The 20,439-nt window shown below is 56.2% G+C and overlaps 3 protein-coding genes across 5 annotated transcripts in view; all 3 read right to left on the reverse strand.

Annotated features, from left to right (window-relative positions):
• Nucleotides 1-1,568: 1,568 nt before the first annotated feature.
• Nucleotides 1,569-2,513, reverse strand: FFAR3 (free fatty acid receptor 3). The gene has a single exon (XM_036275096.1). It carries the CDS (start codon nt 2,511-2,513, stop codon nt 1,569-1,571), a length of 945 nt encoding a protein of 314 aa, XP_036130989.1.
• Nucleotides 2,514-6,741: 4,228 nt separating this feature from the next.
• FFAR1 (free fatty acid receptor 1) lies at nt 6,742-7,644 on the reverse strand. Its single transcript, XM_036274701.1, has one exon. It carries the CDS (start codon nt 7,642-7,644, stop codon nt 6,742-6,744), a length of 903 nt encoding a protein of 300 aa, XP_036130594.1.
• Nucleotides 7,645-11,642: 3,998 nt separating this feature from the next.
• Nucleotides 11,643-20,439, reverse strand: part of CD22 (CD22 molecule) — a 12,409-nt gene continuing 3,612 nt past the window's right edge. For 2 of the 3 annotated variants that reach the window (XM_036274621.1, XM_036274622.1), the window contains 11 exons: nt 19,363-19,668; nt 17,965-18,285; nt 17,579-17,842; nt 15,523-15,780; nt 15,050-15,313; nt 14,704-14,967; nt 13,354-13,450; nt 13,129-13,204; nt 12,839-12,963; nt 12,350-12,434; nt 11,643-12,080 (listed from right to left, as the gene is read on the reverse strand). In XM_036274621.1, coding sequence (XP_036130514.1) covers nt 11,949-12,080; nt 12,350-12,434; nt 12,839-12,963; nt 13,129-13,204; nt 13,354-13,450; nt 14,704-14,967; nt 15,050-15,313; nt 15,523-15,780; nt 17,579-17,842; nt 17,965-18,285; nt 19,363-19,668 — 2,192 coding nt within the window. In that variant the 3' untranslated portion in view covers nt 11,643-11,948. The remainder of the gene's footprint in view (nt 12,081-12,349; nt 12,435-12,838; nt 12,964-13,128; nt 13,205-13,353; nt 13,451-14,703; nt 14,968-15,049; nt 15,314-15,522; nt 15,781-17,578; nt 17,843-17,964; nt 18,286-19,362; nt 19,669-20,439) is intronic. The other variant, XM_036274623.1, reaches the window with a different exon arrangement.

Below are 20,439 nucleotides of genomic sequence, written 5' to 3' on the forward strand. Positions count from 1 at the left end.
TGCTAGGGGCACGTTTGTCCCCGCCCCAATGGGGTCGTGTGGGTGGCAGCCAATCGATGTGTCTCTCTCACATCGATGTTTCTCTCTCTCTTCCTCCCTCTCTCCCTCCTGCTCTACCTGAGGGCAAATGCAAAAATGTCCTCGGGTGAGGATACAAAAAAAAAAAAAGGACATACCTCTGTCCTTCAAGCCAACTGTGCTGACTAATCTTAATTTATTTTTTCGAGACGCTTCCTTTACTGGGATAAGGAAGCATCAGTACAGACAGTCGACCTGTTTTGTATGTCATCCTGTTTCTCACTGAGGTCAGTTGATATTTGTCCTGGCCAGACGGCCTCACTGACCCTGGACGATGGACTGGCCTGGTCACTGTGGATAACACACTGCTGGCTGGTGGCAGAACAGGAGAGGGCGGAGCGTGGGTTTCAAAGTCAGCTGATCCCACCTTCCGGTCTGGTCTTAATCCCTTACTGGCTACAGGATCTCAGGGAAGAGACTTCACCCCTCTGGCCCATTCCCTCATCTGTACATTAGAAATATTACCAGCCACGTGGTTATGGAGAGGGCTGAAGAAGGATTGTCAACTACTATTGTTATTCCTCCAACCCAGATCTTCTCCCAGCATGCAGGCATCTCCTGTTTCGTCTTTTCCTTTCTTTTTTTTTTTTTTTAATCCTCACCCGAGGATATTTTTCCATTTTTTGTTCAGATAGAGTGGGAGGGAGAGAGAGGAAGGGAGAGAGAGAGAGAAACATCGACGTGAAGGGACACATCGAGTGGCTGCCACCCGCACGACCAACCAGGGCCAGGGACAAACCGTAACCGAGGTACGTGCCCTTAGCGGGAACCGAACCCCGGTCTCTCCGGACCGCAGGCCGACGCTCTAACCGCTGAGCCAAATTGGCCAGGGCTCGTCTTTTCCTTTCTGAGTCTAGGCGTTTTAGCTTTCCCTCCGCCACTTCCAACGGACACCCACGCACCGTACGAAAACAGAACGAGGAAAGACCACTGTCTTTTGCGTGCTATCGAATTTATTTGGGTCATTTTTGTTCTGTCATTTTTCATACATGTCTCTGAAAATCTGAATTTACTGAACAATGAAAACTTTCTGGAGAAGTCCACGCGCGAGCAGGATGCTCCTTCGTGCCCAGAGTCCCGCGTTCTCCACTCCCGACCTGCCGGGTCAGTGGCTCCGAAGGGTTGATTCTTCTTCTGTCCTGTCCCGAGTCACTGGGCAGCTCCCTCGGACCCTGGACGTGGCTCTCAATTCCTCTTTTACGCCCAGAAAAGCGCAGGACCTGGCCTGCTGCCATGGGGAGCTCACGTTTCTCCAGAGCTCTCTCCCCCCTCGACTTCTTCCCAGGGTCTAACCCACAGCACGTGGGCAGGTGGGCAAGGAGGGAAGTGTGGCGAGATAAGAATCGGGCTCCGGTGCGCACACGCTCAGGGAGGCTGGTGTCTGCCTTGCCCGGCTGCATGGGTCCCCTGCCTGCCGCTCCCCGGTCCCTCCTGACTTGAACTGGGAACTGCCCTGTGGGTGAGATGCCTTGAAAGACTCCTCGTACCCACTACAGTTCCTGAAGTGAATCCTCCTCCTTCTTCTTCCATTTCAAGCATCTCTCCGGCCCCCAAAAAACCCAGACTCCAATCAGCCTCTTCAGCAGGCTCTGAAAGTCAGCTTGGAACCCAGACGACGAGAAGTAGTAAACCAAGGGATCCACACAAGAATTCAGGGTGCTGAGGAGCAGCACGTAAGTTCTCCACGTTGGGCTCTTACCCTGGACGTAGCCCACGACATGGGACACGTTGTAGGGCCCAAAGCAGATAAGGAAATTAAGCAGCGTGGCCGTCACCAGCCCCGCCACCCTCCTCCGCCGGCGGATGGCTCCCTGACCGAGCAGGTACACCAGGCGGCTGTAGCAGTAGCCGGTGATGAGCAGGGGTATCGCGAAAAGGACCACGGCCATCTCCAGCCGAACAGGCAGGAGAATGGCCAGCTGGTCGTCCTGGAATTCCAGGTAGCAGGTGCTGTGGGAAGAGTTCCCCAAGAGCTCGGTGGTGTAGACCACGCTGCAGTGCGCCGTGGCCAGGAGCCAGCAGGCCCCGCTGACCAGGCAGGCCTGTCGCAACCTTGACCGGGTCTTGTACCACAGCGGGTAGGCCACGCTCAGGAAGCGCTCGACGCTCACCGCGGCTAGGAACAGGGAAGTGAGATAGATGGTGGTGAAGAAGACGAATTTGGACAAGGGGCAGAGGGTGAAGGGCAGCCGCCAGCGCATGCCGCTGGCCGCCTCCGCCATGCGGAAGGGCAGGAAGAGCAGCAGCAGCAGGTCGGAGACCGTCAGGTTCAGCAAGAGCACGTCCACCGCCACCGGGCGGTGCTGCAGCTTGCGGGCGAAGATCACCAGAGCCACCAGGTTGAGGGGGAGCCCCACGAGGAAGGTGAAGAGGTACACGGAGAAGGACAGCCAGGGATGGCCGTGGACGGAGGACGGGTCCAGGCTTGCGTTCATGGCGCTGGCCACTAGAGAGAGAGAGAGAGATGGTGAGACAGACCGGGAGAGGGATGGCAGTGTGGGTGGAGGTCTTGAACCGGCAGCCTCTCCACCATCCACAGAGAACACCGTGGCTACCTCCACTTCCACGCCCCCTGGGGTTTCTTCCCCGGCGGGGTCAGCCCGCCGGCTCCTGTCCCGTCCCGCAGGAAAGCCAGCACCACCCTGCTCCTCCACGGAGTCACGCAGGGCCCGGCTCTCACCTGCTAACTCCAGATCCCCAGGGCTCTGCAGCTCAGGACCTTGCTGGCTCCTCCAGGGTGAGTGCGGTTAATATTAATGTGACAGAACTGATAAAGATCAGGCAGTGCCCATGACATCACTCACTGTGGAGCCATTGTGCAAAAGAGGCCTTGAGCCCCTGGAGCAGAGCTGCATGGCATGCAAAATAAAGAGCAAATTCCACTGCTGGCTCCTAGGGCAGCCTCCGCCGGGGGCCCATCGAGCCCGACAGGCTTCATCCTCCCTTCCTTGATTCTCCACTTGTATCTTATCTGCTCCTCTAGAATGGCACTCACCCAGGGTGCCTCGGAAGGGCAAGCGAGAGGCAGTGACGGAGAGGGTGGCCTGGGTTCAGCGTCGGCTCTGTCGCTTACTGATTCTGATGTGGGGCAAATGACTGAACTCTCTGAATCTCTGCGTTCTCATCGAAAGCAGAGATCATCATAGTACCAGTCTCACATGTTGTTGTGTAGATTAAAGCATTAATACATGTCAAAAGCTCAGAAGGGTCCGGCCGGTGTGGCTCAGTGGTTGAGCGTCGACCCACCCATGCATCAAGAGGTCGCCGGTTCGATTCCCGGTCAGGGCACATGCCCAGGTTGTGGGTCCGGTCCCCAGTGGGGGGCATGCAGGAGGTGGCCAATCAATGCTCTCTCTCGTCGATGTTTCTATCTCTCTCTCCCTCTCTCTTTCTCTCTCTAAAATCAATAAAGGAAAAAATATTTTTTAAAAAAAGCTCAGATGTTACTTGCCATCATCCCAGTCACTAGTATGGGCTTGTCTCTGGGGTGAGAGTAATGATGATATTAATAATAATAATAATGGTGGCGGTGATGGTAGCAGCTACCTTTTAGGGGGCACATCATCTATAGCAGATACTCTGCTTCTCAGGGTATCACCATGATGTCTTGAAATCCTGGTGCCTCGGTGCGGAAGTGACTTGCTCCAGGTAACACCCCTTGTTCAGTATCACCACCAGAATGCAAACCCAAGTCTGCCCAGCTTCAGAGATTGGGGGAGGGGATCCCGGGGGAAGATCTCAATAGACAATTCAGCAGATTTCCAGGTGTCCTTTCAGGGTTGGGGTTCAGAGATCATTCATTCAAATATGTGTGGAGTACAATGAATACCATTATATTCACACGCCACTGGAATGGCTCTCAGCGAGTCTATCAGGTGTTGGCGAGGATGTGAAGAAACAAGAATCCTCCCACGTTGCTGGTGAGAATACAAAGTGGTGGAGTCCCTTTGAAAAGGAGTTGGACAGTTTCTTAAAAAGGTAAACTTCAACGTATCATGGGACCCAATGCCCTTATAGTTATCTAGCTAAGAAACATCAAAATGTATGTCCATACAAAGTCTTGCTCATAAATGTTCAAAATAGCATCAGCCAAAAAAAGGAAACGCCACTTGGCGGCCTGTCAGCGAGTCAATGATAAACTGGGTGGCATATGGCCATATGATGAAACACGAACTCACAGTAAGAGGCGTGAAATGGCCGTGTGTCCCGTCATATGGACAGACCTCTAAAACATGCTAAGTGAAACAAGCCAGCTGTAAGAGACTCTGTATTGTACACTTTCATGTATATAAAATGTCCAGAACAGGCACATTGATCGAGACAGCAGGCGGATGACTGGTTGCCTGAGGGATGGGGGCGGAGTCGGGATTTACTGGAACCGAGCGGGAGGGGTCTTACTGGGTGAGGACATGCTCCAAATTGGATTATAGTGATCGCTGCACAACCTCAGTCCATTTACTAAAAGTCATTGCATGGGTGAATTTTACGATATGTAAATCTGATCTCGAATAAGCTGCGATCGCCAGTAAGCAGTGAGCAGGACAAAGTTTTTGCTGCCGTGGTGCTTACGTGTAGGAACGGGGGCTGGAGGGGCTGAGTGGTGGAGGACAATGGGAGGCGGAGAGCCACGGAGGAAGCATTGCGGCCAGAAGGAATGGCGGGTGCACGGGCTTGACCTACTGCGGGAACTGGGGCAAGGTTTAGGGCTCAAGGGGCAAGGGTCAGGAGAGGATGCCCGGGGCAGATCCTGTTCCCAGGGAGGAACTGAGATTTCCCCAAGAGGAAGAGGCACAAGTGACCGGAAGTAGTGGCTCTGGAGCAGCGGGAGAGAGACTAGTCCCCGGCATTATGGGAGGGGCAGTGAGGTCACCTGAGCTTTTAGTGAAATTCTCTGGTGTCACCATGTGCAGGGAACACACTTGTTTCTGCTTCCCACAGAGCCTCCATCGAGTTCCTCTACTTCTCTGGCCTGTTTCCATATTTATAAAACAGATAGTAAAACTTTCTTTGGGCCTGGCCAGTGTGGCTCAGGGGTTGAGCATCAACCTATACACCAGGAGGTCCCCAATTTGATTTCCGGTCGTGGCACCTGCTCGGGTTGTGGGCTCGATCCCCAGTAGGGGGCGTGCAAGAGGCGGTCAATTGATGTTTCCCTCATTACCAATGTTCTGTCTCTCCCTCTCCCTTCTTCTCTCTGAAATCAATTAAAAATATATATATATATATATTTTAAAAACTTTCTTTGGAGGGCTGTTGTGAGCACGCGCTCATGCAGCCGACATTTACTGAGAGCCTGCTATGTGCTAGGCTCTCATCTAAGGGCCGGGGTTACATCAGAAAAGAAAACAAAATCCCTTGCCCCTGTAGACATTTAAGCATGAAGAGAGAACTTGTATAAACCAGTTCTCACGTGCTGGGCACGTAGCTACCGCTTTGGGTGCCCTCGTCTGTTCATGGCACATCATCAACAGATCTGCCTCCTAACCCTGCCTCTCAGAGCAGATGCCCAAGTACCTGTCTCCTGTATGGCCTCTCTCCTCTGCCCGCTTCCTTGTCGGTTCAGGGTGCCACCACTCACCTTCACAAAACAGACCTCAAGGCTAGGCATTAACCCAATACCCTAAGTTTTCCAAAGGTCCCCTGACCCTTGGGGTCCTGCCTTGAGGGATCTCCCCCATTTCCTTCCTTGCAGTAGGGCCCCGGGAAATAAAGACGATAATGCCTTCAGAACCGCAGCTAACTCAAGCAGCGCCTTTCTGCACATTAGGAAAAGGTACCCCCTCCAGGCGAGCACAGACCTGCTGTGCCCCAAGGGGTACTGTTTGAGGAGTGGGTGGTGTTTTCGTTCACAGTATAACAAGATGCTGCTCCCCCTGGACGGAGGGCCCGCTGTGCCAGGCACATGGCTTAGTGAGCAAAGCACAGTAGAATTCAGTGTTTGCCCCTCTGACTGGCACCCTCATGCAATGAGCAACCTGCCCACCTGAACGGCTGCATGGTTAACCAAAGGATGTGTGAGGATGAGATGAGACAACACTTGTAAAGCATTTGGCGTGGTGACTGTCACGTATCAGTGCCTCTCTATCTGTTTGCGACTATTTCTGGTGTTGCTAATATTTTCCTTCCCCCGCTGAAGCATCCCTTCCTCCCAACTTCCTGTTCACAGTTCTAGTGCTGCCCCCTTGTGACTTTCCAGTGGTATCACAGCGTCATTATTTTGCCTCCTGCCTTCTCTCGCACGCAGAAATTAAGTGGTTCTTTCCTAGGAAATGGCTTTGGAGGAGCATCTCCCAAAGCGTATCATCAGAGTGGCGGTTCCTCTACATTAGAAGCAAACGTCCCCCCCCACCCCCCCCCAGTAAAAGGCCTCTGCCCAGAGCACACTGGCAGACAGGCAGGTAAAGACCTAGAAGAGGAGACAGATGTGGAGAGTCATGCTGTTGTGTGCAGAGGTTAACTTACCTTCCTCCTGCACCCCAGCTCCTGGCCTCCATTCTTCTCTCTGCCTGGGACGCTGTCTTACCAGGCTCAGTTCTTCCCATAGGCGGGTCCAGGGGTGCAGCCAAGCCAGGCCACCTCGCCGTTGCTTTGGCACGGCCCTCACCAGAGGCCGGGAGAAGCAGCTGGGCCCTGCTGCGTGCTCCTTCTCCCCAGCAGAGGCTACTACCTCTGAGAGGTACCCCCTTTCATTCTTGTCACACAGGATGTCCCCCGGCCAACACCCCCTCCCAAGTAGCCGGTCACCAATGGGTTGAGCACCACGCTCCAAGCGCCCGTGAGGAGCCCCAGCTTCCTCCAGCGGCCTCCCATGTCGGGGTGCAGGAAGCCAGCCACGTTGGAGGCATTGTAGGGTCCCAGGCAGAGCAGCAGTGTGAGCAGCGCCCCACCTGCCACCCAGGCGGCTCTTAGTTTCCGTCTGTGACTCAGCCCTGAGCTGGCCAGCGCCCGCAGGCAGCCCACGTAGCAGAAGGCGGTGATGGTCAGGGGCAGAAAGAAGAGCAGAAGCGAGAGGCTGAGGCGCGCAGGGCCCGCCGAGGCTGGGTCCCAGGCCTCCAGGCAGACCGGAGAGCCGTTGACTGGTGTGTTGATGCCCAGGGAGCTGGTGGTATTGTCCATCCAGCCTCCCGGAGCCTCCAACCCAAACACCAGCCCCAGGTGACAGAGGACAAGGGCCCATATGGCCACACACACCCCCCAGGAGTAGCAGGGCCTCCGGGCGGCTTGGTAGCCCAAGGGGAAGGCGGCTCCGAGGTAGCGGCCAGCGCTCAGGGCAGCTAGGAAGCCGCCGCCCGCATAGAGCGGAGCGAAGTGGACCAGGGAAAAGGGGGGGCAGAGGGAGGCTGGCAGAGGCCACGCTCCCGAGGCCAGGGCCTCTACCGCCTTCAGGGGCAGAGAGGCTGCCAGCAACAGGTCTGAGCAGCCCAGGTGGAGGGCATAGACCAGGCTGGGAGTGAGGCGGAGCCGGGCGTGGGCCACGGCGCCCCCCACGGCCAGGGCATTGAGCGGGAAGCCCAGGGCGAAGGCAGCCACGTAGAGAGCAAAGGAGAGCTGGGGGGGCAGGTCCATGGGGCCCCTGGCCTAGCCGGCTCCCTGCCCTCAGATCTCGGCCTGGGGGGGGAGTTCCTGAGTCACACACTGCTCAGGGTCTTAGAAGCCATCTGGAGAGGGAGGCGCCCGGAGGAGGTGGCAGCCGGTTAGCAGGGGAGCCTGGGTTAGAAGCGAGACTGCTCGCCCTCAGCCCTCTGCTTTCTTTCCACTGTACCCCCTCTTCAAACGAAGCACGTGGTCGAGGATTAACAGGAGAAGACAGGACGAACGTGTGCGGGTCCCCGAGAGCAAAAGCTGCTTGATTTCCGAGAGTCTGGGGAGAGAATTCGAAACAGAGTTGGGTCTCAGTGCACACTCTTCTTAGACAAGGAAGTTCGACTTCTGCTTCCTCTGCCCTGACCCCCATTCCCAGCAAAGAGAAGTAGCTGTCCCCCCCCCCCCCCCCGTCGTGGACCCCCTGCCAGCCGTGGAGGGTTGGTGGCGACTCCTAGCCAACGGAAGGAGAGGTTGGGGTTTGGGTAGGGTGGAGGTTGTGGGAAAAGGCAGGCAAAGGGGGTCCCCGGCAGAGAGCCCAAGGGAAGCCAGGCGCCGGCTTGTCGCTGGGAATCCTTAGCTGACTTCAGGGGCACCCTCAGCGGGGGGATCTGGGAGTCTGGGGAGTAACTGTTGGCGCAGAGAGGAGAGCAGAAGGAAGAACTCACCTCTCAGCGCTGCCCACGACGTCTCTGAGGCTCAGGAGCCCCGCTGCGGCTGAGGGAGGGCCCGGGATGGGCAGTGAGCTGGAAGGGAGAGAGGGTGGGGAGGCAGGACAATTAGCCCGAGGCACCTGCAGCCTGGGTGAGCAGCTAATGGGGCATCTCCTGCTGGAGCTGAGGCCAGATGGAGGAGGTGAGGGTCTAGGGTGACGTGAACACAGGAGGGGGAGAGGGCAGAACTGGGTAGAGTGAGGCGTGCATGGCCAGCACCCTGAAGGGGCAGGGTGGGTGACTGACGTGTGACCAGGACACAGCTTGTGTCCCCCGGCCCCTGTCCCAGCCTGTCCACACCTGCTCTGGGGGCCGAGTCCTCTCTGGTCCCGGAGGAGCTCCTGGGCAGCCTGTAGCCTGCAGCCACCGTAGTCAGCCTCACTGTCTCCACCTGGTCGCTCACAGGAGGGGTAACTATTTCAGGGCATGGCCTGCGCCTCCCCCACCCCACCCCGCCCCCGCACGCACAGGTGGGCACGTGTTGGGAGGAGAGCACTGCTCCATCTCCCCCCTCCCTCTCCTTTCCCTTCAGCCCGATGACCTCGTTTCTGACCTTCCAGCGTTGGCAGGAGGGGAGGAGGAGAGACGGTCTCGTTTGGCAACACTGGAGTAGCCGGGCTGTGCTCTCCACTCTGCGTCTCTTGCCTGCGCGTCTGTCAAAGGGGGCTCTGCCCTGGGCACTTGTAGAGACATTGGTCAGCACAGTGTGTACCCCGGCTGGCTGCTTAGCTTTCCTCTCCCAGACTCTGGGAATTTGGCCGTTTACCTCCTGCTGGGGTCGCCTGGCCCTGCCAGGAAGCCTTCCTCCGTAGTTAAAGTGGCCTGAGTTTATCTCTGTGGCTCTCTGTCTCTCTGTCTCTCAGTGTGCATGTGTCTCCCTGTCTGTGTGTCTCTGCTGCCTCAGACTGACAACACACCCTCTTGACTTCAGTTTTCTTTGGTGGGGGGAGGGGTGGGGGTCACTGAGCCACTGTGCCCCTCCCACTCTCCAAGTCACCCTAAAGAAGTAAATACGCTGCTTCTTCGGGTGGTTTTCTGGGAGTGCTTCTCACCAGGCTTCAGGTAGAGGGCTGCACATCAACGACCCCCTCTAAATAAATCGGCTAGTTTCCTTTCTCTACCTCAGTCACTAACCTGATTCCTGGTGGCCTCCCTTCTAAGTCCCATGGCTGTTGCTCAGTCCTTCTCCTGGGATGTAGAATTGCCACCTGTGGTACCGTGCGTTCTCTTTGGGAGACACAGGGGGCCAAGGGCAAAAGCCAGAGGGGTGCAGTTTCACCTCCAGCACCAAGCTTCTGGGGAAAGAGCAAAGCTGGGTGCGAAGGAAGACGACAGGTCTTTTAAGATCTCTCCTCGGGGCCGGCCACCTGGTGGTTCAGGCCTCTGGCCGGTGCCCCCTCCTCGAGGGCCTTCCTTGATCCCTCCATCAAACAGGCCCCTCCCTGCTCCAGTCCTGTCCGCCTCCGGTGTCGTGTTTATTCGGCGCCCTCACTGCCCGAGACATCAGATTTGCTGGCTCCCTGCTAGGATGCTGGTCAGCGAGGGCCGACATTTCTGTGTGCTTTGTTTGCTGCTTTTCGTACACATAGTGGCGGCTCAGGGAGTTGCACAGTCGAGGGTCGGCTCCCCGGGAGGGTGGTGCCATCTGGGGCTGGGGAGAGGGCTGTCTGTGGTCACCTGCTGTGCACGCCTCAGCAGGGCCTGTTGATGGCCACATCTCTTGGTCAATTGGTCACGAAGTGGATTTACATCAGCAGCGAGGCTCAGGGACTGGATGGAAAGGAACCCACTGGTTGCCAGGAAGCCTGTGCCAGGCCTCATCGGGCTCAGGACTGACTCCAGCCTCTTCAAAGGGGATCCCGCCCTGAAACCCTTTGGGCACCCCAGAGATCCCCAGATTAGGACTATGGCATATCTTTTTGTACCTCAATATCTGGCTCTGTGCTGGATACACGGACGTGTGCTCAGTAAATGTTTGCTGAAGGAACGGTTGAATGGCTAAATGACACTGTACCTCATTTCCAATGCAGAACACCCCAAACCCTTCCCTTCTCATTTAAATCTCTTCTTCCTCCTGTGAGGCTCACAGGAATTCAAACTGGGGACACAGGAATAAGACATCAGTGCCTCAACTCTGCATAATTCCGAGGGTGACCAGAGCCTCCTCTTCCCTCCTCTTCCCTCCCCTGCTTTCTGGTATTGAGCAAACCAGATGGATTGGCCACGTGTTCCTGCTCCCGCGGAGAAGGGGCCTTTGCCCACTGGCAGACGCAGGCGATTGGGTGGGGAGAGATCAAACCTGACAAGTGGAGGGGAAGCCGACCTAACTGGAAAGTGGAAATTAGTGAACATAACCGCGGGGGCGGTGGTGGGAGGTAGGAAGGCTATGAGGTTTCTCGAGGCAGCTGGCCCTCGAGACGGTCTTTGGCAGCTGTGGATGGTGAAAGACCTCGGAGGGGTCACTTTTGAGCATAGCTGTGAGTCACAAACGGGCTTCCCCATTTTGCATTCTTCAAGAGATGCAAATAAGATAGAAATTCGGTTTGGGGGACTTTTGGCTCTTGCCTAAGGCTTCTTGTAACGGGACTCCAGCAATGTAAGATTCTACATCACTTCCTGTCTCCAAGCACCTGTGTAGGAGGTGGTGGCATCTCCATTTTACAGAGGAAGAAACTGAGGCCCCGATAAGCTGGTGAACTTGGCCTAAGAGGGCTCGGCTAGTTAGGTAGGAGAGGCAAACTCAGAGTCCCGCCCAGTGTACTCTCTGCAACAAGATAACAGACCCTTCAGTCTGCTGAGCTGATCGTGAATTTACCTTGACTCCTAGCCCTTCTCCCCAAGCCCCATCCACGAAGCCTCCCCCACGTCCCGCCCTACTCTGACTCCACAGAAATAGCTCACTGGTTCTCTGAGGTCATATTCGAGCCGTTTTTATTGTGCAACGTTGTGACTGTTCCATGTTTGTTCACACCTCTGTCTCCAGAGGATGAGAGGGCCGCAGCTTAGTCATCCGCCACGCAATGCCTCTCAGACACAGAGGGGGACCCGCGCCCCGTGGTTCCTCTTCCTTCCTCATTTCTGTCCCTTTCTCCGGACTTTGCTCCAGAGGCAGAATTAGGCGTAAGATCAGTGAGTGGGGTTATAAGAGGGGGGTGGGAGGGAGTGTCAAGGGGACAGGGAGGGGAAGAAGAAAAACTAGGGGGCGGGTTTTGGAGGGGGTGGGTGGTGGCAGACGCCTGGGGACAGGCAGGGGGATTTGTACAGTGCAGGCTAGGTGTTCAGGTACGTTTCTGGGAGGGAAGGCACGTGGGATAGGACCGGGGCCAGGCCTTTTGGATGGTCGAGGTTACCGATGCCGAGAGGGAACACTGTCTCTGGGCCATGCCCAAAGTTCTCCGTACCGACTGGGGTGCAGTAACTGTACATGTGTGCACTCGTGTGTGTGCATGTATGCGTGTGCATTGTGTGCATGCGTGTGTAAGGGGAGACCGTGTAACTTCTCAGCTGAGCAGCAGGGGTGCAGGGCCCGTGACCATCCTGTCCCCTAGGCACCTCCACTTCAGCCAGTTTGACCCTTTAGCGCTTGAGGGTCACGTATTCCACTTCCTCTTGTCTCAGAGGCCGCTCCCCAAACCCCAAGTGCACCAGCTCCGAGTAATGTAGCCCATCGTCTTCCAGCACACGTGGGGTCACGTTCTCGTAGTCGCCCTGAGAAAGCCACGTCGTGGTCAGCTTGGCGTCGTGCGCCCCAGCCCCCCACCATCCTCTTTGTCTGCCCACCCTCTCCTTGACGCCCTGGGGCATCGGGAGCCCGGGCGGGAGTACTCTTGTCTGTGCCGTTGGTGTCTCCGATGGGGAGGTGCCCGCCCTGCGCCCGGCCTTTGACATCACTGAGTCCTCCCAAGTCTCCCCATCTGGGGCTCACAGGGGAGACCGGGCCCCCCACGCCCCTGCCTTCCATTGCCTTGCCCTCTTACCACTTGATGCTTCTGCACCACGGAGTAAGTGACCGTGTTGTCCCTATGTAGGGAAGGTCTCCGTGCCTCTGGGGTCCCTGCACCCCTGAGAGGGAGGGCAGAGAGATGACCACAAGTGAAGCATTTCTCATGAACTCTGCCCCTTCCTTTAACTCCCCTAGACCCCAAGAGCACCCCAGCCCCTCAGCCCTCCATATGTATGCCTAATGCTCACAGCCGGCGCTACTGTGTCAATGAGCGAGTACCACAGTCTTAACCTCGGTGACGGAGACTGACTCGGGCGTACGTTCCCCTGGCTTGAAGGACCAGGACCAGTTCCCGAGACCATTACTTACCGAAGGGGGCGGGATGTCATGGAGCTGGAGCAAGGAAATGGGTATATGGTGGTGCCTGGCATGGGCTTGGCACAAGGATGGCCAGTAGGACACGGGCATTTCCTCCCCCAGCCCTCCCAGGGTGCCGCTGTCACCCTCCCGGTGCCCTCAGTACCCAGTCCTCGGTGCGTCGTGCTCCCCGGAGGGGAAGTGCAGAGCCGCGTAGCTGATGGAGTCTTCCACCACCGGATTGTAGCAGCCCATGGGGTGGGGGCTGTCAGAGACGGGGGCTCTTCTTATCTGCGGGAGAGACCAGGTTCCAGCTCCCACCCCTCCTTGCCCACCGCGTCCCCTCCCCCTGGGCTGGGCGGCTCCACCATTCTCTTCGTCGGCCCCGTTCACTTGGTTTCTTTGCTTGGCTTCAAGGTCTGCCCTGGCTCTTTTTCTTTCTTTCTTCCATCCTACCTTTTTATTCCTCACAAAGAAGCTCTGCCCACTGGAATTTTCCTGAAGCCCTTGCTGGCTCTGAATCCTCTTCCAGCTAAGAAATAAAGATCCGCTCAGTGAGGAGCAGGGGAATGAGGACAAGGCCCCGTGGGGTGGGCCAGCAGGGGCCCACAGGGCTGAGTAACTGGAGTTATTCTCTGGAATGGGCTGAGGGAGAGGGGGGGGGCACTGTGAGGAGCTCACCTGTGATGAAGCTTGACCCCCAGGAATGCCAGGGGGATGATGGCCAGACAGACCCCCAATCCCAGGGCCACCTGCCTGCTAATGGTCTGTGCACTGTCTGAGGGAGAAAGAGCCACTATCAGCTGATGACATTGTCTCAGTCAGATACAACCCACTCTGCCCCTCGACATTTGCCTGGGGGCACCCTCGACTTCGCTCTGCAGAGCCCCGTCCTTCCTTCTGCATGATGTTCACCACTGGGGACACAACGCAGACAAAGAGAGAGAAGCCAGTCCCTGTCCTCTGGACCTGCTGTTAGGAGGTCCTGCTTTGTGACGGGCAGGGACACCCACAAGGCTTGTAACCCCCATAAATGGGTACAACTTAAGAAGGCACTTTGGCCATACTATTAGAGCTTCAAAGAACTGTCCTTTGGCCTAGCCATTCTGTGTAGGAATGTGTCCTGCACTATTCCCGAGCCTGCACACGCCTTGAGGCTGGCCCCAGGCAGTCAGCTAAGCAGTGGACTGGAAGACAGAGCAGCCCTTAGGAAAGAGACCGGGGTCCAGGGTGTCTGCAAAGCGGAGGCCCAGGGAACGCGTTTTTATACAATATGCTACATTTCAAAGCCACACGCTCAGGCTATTTCCCTTCAGTGTCCATCTTTGCACGCAACGATCCTCTAAATTTAAAACTGTAGCTCCCGTCATAAAGCTGGAAAAGTATAATAAATAGCTTAAATGTCTTCCCTATGTTCCCAGGCTCTTTGGACACCTGGTATACGCATCTCTGCGTGGCGTTGTCACCTGGGGACAAGCCCAGCGCTGTGTGAGCCCCACCCCCGTCCCGGAGCTAAGGGCGCGTCCACGCAGGTGTATGGCGCGCATTGTACAAGGTTTTCCGAGGACACGGGAAACTGCCCCCCGTGAAGGCTCGGAAGGAGGGACAGAGCTCTCAGGGGGCCAGAAAGGAGCGGTGTCTGTATTCCCACTATTTATCCTTTCCTGCTGATTGAATCTTTTACCATGGACTTGTAGAGTCTTTTAAAACACACACACACTTAAGTTTCAAAAGATAGAAACAAGGGTGAGACGGAGAGAGACAGACAGAGGGACCCAGTGGGAGCGCAGGATGTGTGGTGGGTGGACGCTGCCGGAGAGGGGATCCCCCTGGAGAGAGTCCGGGAGACTGGGTGGGAAGGCGGGGAGCCAGGGGAGCTGTGTGGAGCAGGGGGTGCCTTTGAGCACACAGGTTGGGCTGGCCTGGCAGGGGAGGGGGGCGGGGAGAAGGGGTCAGTGGTCTGGAATGCACAGCCTGGGGGCGGGGCACAGGGGTGGCCAAGGCCAGAGAAGAAGAGAGAAGGGGCCTTACAGTAGACAGTGAGGGTGCTGGGGGGCGACTGGTCCACACCCAGGTGGTTGGATCCCTTGCACCTATAGGCGCCTGAGTGCTGGATCTTCACAGGGTCCAGTCTCAGCGTCTGGTGATCATGGTGAAGGTTTTGGTTATTCCAGTCAAACCAGGTGTAGTGGGAGACGGGCGGGTTGGCGTCGCTCTCACACGTCAGGACTGCCTTCTTCCCCTCTGTCACTCCGTCGTTAGGGCTGATGGACACCCGTAGCCTCCTAGGTGCATCTGGAAGGACAAGCAAAGTCAGGATCCGGGGAGCCAGTCACCTGCCCTTCTCTGCCCTTGGCGTCCGGCTCCAGCCACTCACATAGCACTTGCAGCACCCGGGCCTCAGACATGCTCTGTCCTATGGAGTTGTTGACCAAGCAGTTGTAAGTCCCGGCATCTTCTGGAGAGATGGAGTCAAAGCTCAGTTTTCTTCCTTCCTTCAGAAAGGTTCCGTTTTTCTTCCAGAAGAAGCGGACATCCATGGGATGGCTACTTGAGAAGTTACACTGGAGGAGGACGGAGTGCCCAGACTGAATCTCAGAATGGGGGCTAAACAGCAGGATCTCAACGCCTTTGGGGGCATCTGCAAAGCAAGGGCCTCAGTCTGACCTCTGTCTGACCTCAGTCTGACCCTTTCCTGTCCCCAGGACTTCCTCTCCCCTTGCTGCTGAGACCTGACTCTTATCCCTCAGTTCTCTGTGAAGATTCTGGGCCAGGCTCCAGGCTCCTCGCCCTTAGAGCCCCATATTCGACCTGAGCCACCTCCCAGATGCCCCTGCGCAGGTCACTCACACTGGACCTGCAGGCTGACGGGGCGACCCCATGAACACCACTGGTTACAGGCTGCACAGGTGAAGGGCACGGCATTCCAGGGAACTCTTTGAATCATCACCACCCCAGGTAATAGCTCTTTCCAGGAGCCTTGGGGCATCCACTGATATCTGGTAACGCGGGGGTTGCTGGAGGTATAGCTACAGGACAGGGTCACGTTGTCTCCTTCTCGAATTGGTGTGGGGTTTTGAATCACCGTGGTTACCTCCTTGGGGGAATCTGGGAGAAAATGAGAGAAATGGGTGAAGAAAAGCCAGCTGTTCATAACACCGGCTCCTTCCTGCTTCCTCTGTCCCTCCTCCCTGTCCCCTGCATCCACACAGTCCCTAGATTAACCACAGGAAGGCTCAGCTTCCCTCTTGAGGGCAAAAACCCTGCCCTTCTTGTTTGGCCTGGCTGTGCTTCGAGGCAGGATGGTGTAGTGGTTAAGAGCACAGCTCAGGTCCAGCTGGTGTGACTCAGTGATTGAGCATCAACCCACACACCAAGAGGTCCCAGATCGATTCCCGGTCGGGGCACATGCCCAGGTTGTGGGCCCGATCCCCAGTGGGGGGCATGCAGGAGGCGGCCAATCATGTTCTGTCTCATCAATGTTTCTCTCTCTCTCTCTCTCTCTCTCTCTCTCTCTCTCTCAAATCAATAAAGGAACACTTATTTACGAAAAAAAGAAAAAGAGCCCTGGCCAGTTTGGCTCAGCGGTTAGAGCGTCGGCCTGCGGTCCGGAGAGACCCGGGTTCGGTTCCCGCTAAGGGCATGTACTTCGGTTGTAGTTTGTCCCCGGCCCTGGTTGGTCGTGCGGGTGGCAGCCACTCGATGTGTCCCTTCACATCGATGTTTCGCTCTCTCTCTCCCTTTCTCTCTCTCCCTCCCACTCTATCTGTGCAAAAAATGGAAAAATATCCTTGGATGAGGATAAAAAAAAAAAATATTTAAAAAAAAGAAAAAGAACACAGCTTGGACAGAGAACACACGGTGCTATTTGTGGGGTTTTGCCAGGGTCTGGGCACATAGCCACGCGGCTGCCGCCCAGGGTCAATAACAACAACATGCACAGCTCTGGAGCCAGACTGCCGGGCCTTACCACTGAGAGCTGCGTGACCATGAGCTGCAGGCCTCAGTTTACCCATCTGTCAAAAGAGACCCTAAGAGAACCCAACCCCGTGGACTTGTTGCCAGGACAAAACAAGATGTGGTGCATCGTACACACTCAATAAACATGGATGCTGACTTATCTGGGGCTGTCTAGATGTTCAGGCTTTGGGCGTTCCCATCAGCATATTTGGCCCAGATGATAATGTTCCAGGGTCCAAGGATAAAAACTAGAGATTCTCGCCCTGGCCAGTTTGGTTCAGCGGTGAAAGCATCGGCCCGTGGACCAGAGAATCCGGGGTTTGGTTCCCGCTAAGGGCATGTACCTCGGTTGCAGTTTGTCCCTGGCCCTGGTTGGGGTCCTGTGGGTGGCAACCACTCGATGTTTTTCTCTCACATCGATGTTTCTCTCTCTCTCCCTCCCTCTCTCCCTCCCGCTCTATGTGAAGATAAAAGCAAAAATGTCCTCGGGTGAGGATTTAAAAAAAAACCAACTAGAGATTCTCTTTGTCCTGGGCCTGACTCAGTGACAAGATTTGCTGGGTTGAACAGGGTCTGATGATGGAGAGGGCATGACACATTTTGCCCCAGTTCTTCTCGGAAACTTCAGGACACCTTCTGGGACTCAGCTACTCACTGACTAGTGACATCAAGTCTCTATGTCTCTCCTGGGGCTTGGCATCATGCAGTTTATTCGTTCAATAAACATCTGCTGAGCACCTACCGCCAGCCAGGCCCTGTTCTGGTGCTGAGGATACAATTGTGACCAATAGCAGAACGGCTGCCCCAAGAGGCTCGCGTGTCTGGAGACCTGGCTTCTGCTGGCTGGCTGTCCTCGGACCCAGCCATTCCCTGCACTCGCCTGCCTGCCTCCTCTGCCCACTGCCGCCTTCTCCCTCCAGAGCCCGGAGGCTCCGCGACTACTCACATTGGACATCCAACTCAGCTGCCTGACCAAGTTGTCCAAGACCGAGACTGTTCTGTGCCAAGCAGGAATAACTCCCAGCGTGACTGAGGAGGACCTCTGGGATCTGAAAGGACTTGTCTGTCTTGTCCCATAGTGTATCCTTATTGTGATACCAGGTATAATTTGTTGGAGGAGGATTGGCCTGTGATAGACAGGTCAGTTTCACTGTGCTTCTCTCCGGAGCTGGTGAGGGGAGAATCTGAACCTCGGAAGGTTCCGGAGCATCTGGAAAAAGGAGCAGAGACAAGCGGGGGAGTCATGCAGAGCCCCTGTGCTGACCTCCTAAGGGCCTTGGCTCCACCCTGCCGACTCCCTGCCGGCCCTTTGGCGGCTCCCAGGCGGCTCACAGTGCACTTGGAGATCCACTTCTGAGACTTCCGAGCCTACTTCATTGTGGGCCTCACAGCGGTACTTCCCACCCATCCACCTGGTCACTCTGGACAGAGCTAGTACGAGCGTCTTCTCCCTCTGCGGTGGCTCCTGCTTTTTCAGGACCTTTTCATCCTTGCGCCAGGATAGAGACTGGCACTCTGGGTGGCTGCTGATGACCTGGCACGTCATGGTCACAGACTCGCCCTCCGTCACATAGGCTTCTCCAGGACGGACCTCGGTCTTCAACTTTACAGTGGCTTCTCCAAGAATGACCTCGGTCTTCAACTTGGGGCGGTCTGGAGGAGCAGAGGGACAATGGGGGAGGGGACAGGGAACTCTCAGAGGCTGTAAAGTAATGCGAAGTCGCCAGGCTTTCTCTTCTTCTAAAGCAGTGGCCTGCGGATAGCACGTCGGGGTGAGCAGCCACTCACTGTTACCCTGGTCAACAGGCTGGCAACTGTCCCCGAAGGTCCGGTCTCCACCAGCAGCCAGCGACACTCCTAACACTGTCCAGCAGACCTTGGCTCTCCCTTGCTTGAAGCCATTCAGTGGAGTCCACTGTTGGAGTAAATTCCCAAACCCCGCCGGCTGCCCACAGGCTCCAGGGACCTGGTCCCACTCAACCATCCTTTCCTACCCTGGGCCTCTCAGATACAGTGCCAGGGCTCTGTGGTCCGTTGCTTGTGGTCACAGACACACCAAGTTCCTACCTCAACACTTGGTCTTCTTCCTGGAATCTTCTGGAAAATATCTGCCTGCCTCAGTTCCTCCCTTCACTCAAGTCTCAGCCCCAGTTCAGCGGCCTCCCCGAAGTCTCCCTCTCTCACCCCCTCTGTCCAAGCCCTGCTTGGTTTCCCCCTAATACACTTAGCACTGCCTACTGCTATTTTCTCCCTTTCTTGGTGGATCTCTGTCTTGTTTGCCTTTCCCACGGCGATGCTAGCTCCGCGTGGGCAAGGACTGTCTCCCTGGCAGCCGTAAGGCCTGGCACCTGGTAGGTTTGCAACAAATATCTATTGAACGAATGAATGAATGATGTGGAAAAAAAATCCCTCCCTTCCTCTCCTCAGAGAAGAACAATAAAACCTAACCAGAGGATCCCCAAATCATGGCCTGGCTTGAGAAGAGATGAAAATATTTTATTCCATTAAGACCAAAGGAGATGCTAAAAGGAATCCTGACGCACCAGGGCTGACAACAGGGATGGTGGGGGAGGGAACCCAACTCAGCCGGGACCATTCTCCGCCTCAGGGGCCCACAGACTGACTGTGCTTCCTTCTGTGGAGGCTCCTGCTACCCTGGACGCTCACTGAGGTGTCAGGAGAAGAGGACAAGTCCCTCATCCATCCCATAGGAGCATTGGAGAGACTCACGCTTCACATCGAGCCGCACCGTTTCCCGAGAGAGCAGCCCGTCCGCCCCGTCCTTCCGGAGTTGGCAGGCCAGGTTCTTGCCGTGGTGGGTCCACTGAGGCCAGAATGTGAGCTGGCTCCGGGTGGAGACCGTCGTGGTGGTCAGGGAAGTCGAGGGGACGTCAGTGGGAAGTTCTGAATCCTCCAGGGACCACTGCAATTTTATCTGGTACTCAGGGCAGGAAAAATCCAGCCAGCAGGTCAGAATGACTTTCTGGTTCTCCTGGATGTCCGAAGGGAGCTCAACGTGAGGTGGAGGGGCCGTCTCTGCAAAAGAGGAGGGACCGGGCTGGTGGCCTGGAAGGCGGACGGCCACTGTGCACTAGCCTCTTCCACCGGCTTCAGACGCCTGCCCGCAAGAACCTGCCAGGCACCCCGGACCAGCCCTGCCCCCCTCTCCAGGCCTTTCTCTGCATCACGGTAGCTCAGCAGAAGCGCCCTCTGCAAGGTCTTGCCGAGCCAGCCTCCCTACGGGTTACATGTCATAGTTTGTGCTCATTTCGTTCTCGCTCGCAAGTGTGTGCTCTCCACAGTTTTCAAGGTCACTCTCTCCACCACCCCTCAGCGAATGTTACCAGTTTTGTTCAACGCGCGTTTCTTAGCTTCTTGACAGGTCCGCGTTGTGTAATGGCTCCCTATGGGAGGCACCCCAAACAGCATTCCTTTAGGGGGTTCCTTTAGTAGAGCAGGACTGTGGGCAGCCAATTGCAGCTCTCCCAGGCCACCCTCAGACTGCAGGGTCTGAAGCCACCTCTCTTACCCCAAACAGAGGGCGCCTAGAACCACCCACCAAAGACAGGCTATGCAACGGGGTGAGCTCATTCCCTGGGTGAAGGCCTGAGACCCGTGTTTAATCCACCCCCGCCACATGTGTCATTTAGCTATGAAGGGCCAATTAGAGTTCATCACCAACATGACCACATCATAAGACTTTAGTTAAAAATCTTGAGTTTTTGCCCTGGCCAGTTTGGCTCAGCGATTAGAGCGCCGGCCCACGGATCAATGAGTCCTGGGTTCGATTCCGGCCAAGGGAACATA

This window comes from Molossus molossus, unplaced genomic scaffold (genome assembly GCF_014108415.1).
Source record: "Molossus molossus isolate mMolMol1 unplaced genomic scaffold, mMolMol1.p scaffold_m16_p_21, whole genome shotgun sequence".
In the NCBI taxonomy this organism is placed as follows: domain Eukaryota; kingdom Metazoa; phylum Chordata; class Mammalia; order Chiroptera; family Molossidae; genus Molossus; species Molossus molossus.

Coding starts and splice junctions, on each gene's coding strand:
- FFAR3 (XM_036275096.1), bottom strand. CDS start 2,513: ATGAACGCAAGCCTGGACCCGTCCTCCGTCCACGGCCATCCCTGGCTG.
- FFAR1 (XM_036274701.1), bottom strand. CDS start 7,644: ATGGACCTGCCCCCCCAGCTCTCCTTTGCTCTCTACGTGGCTGCCTTC.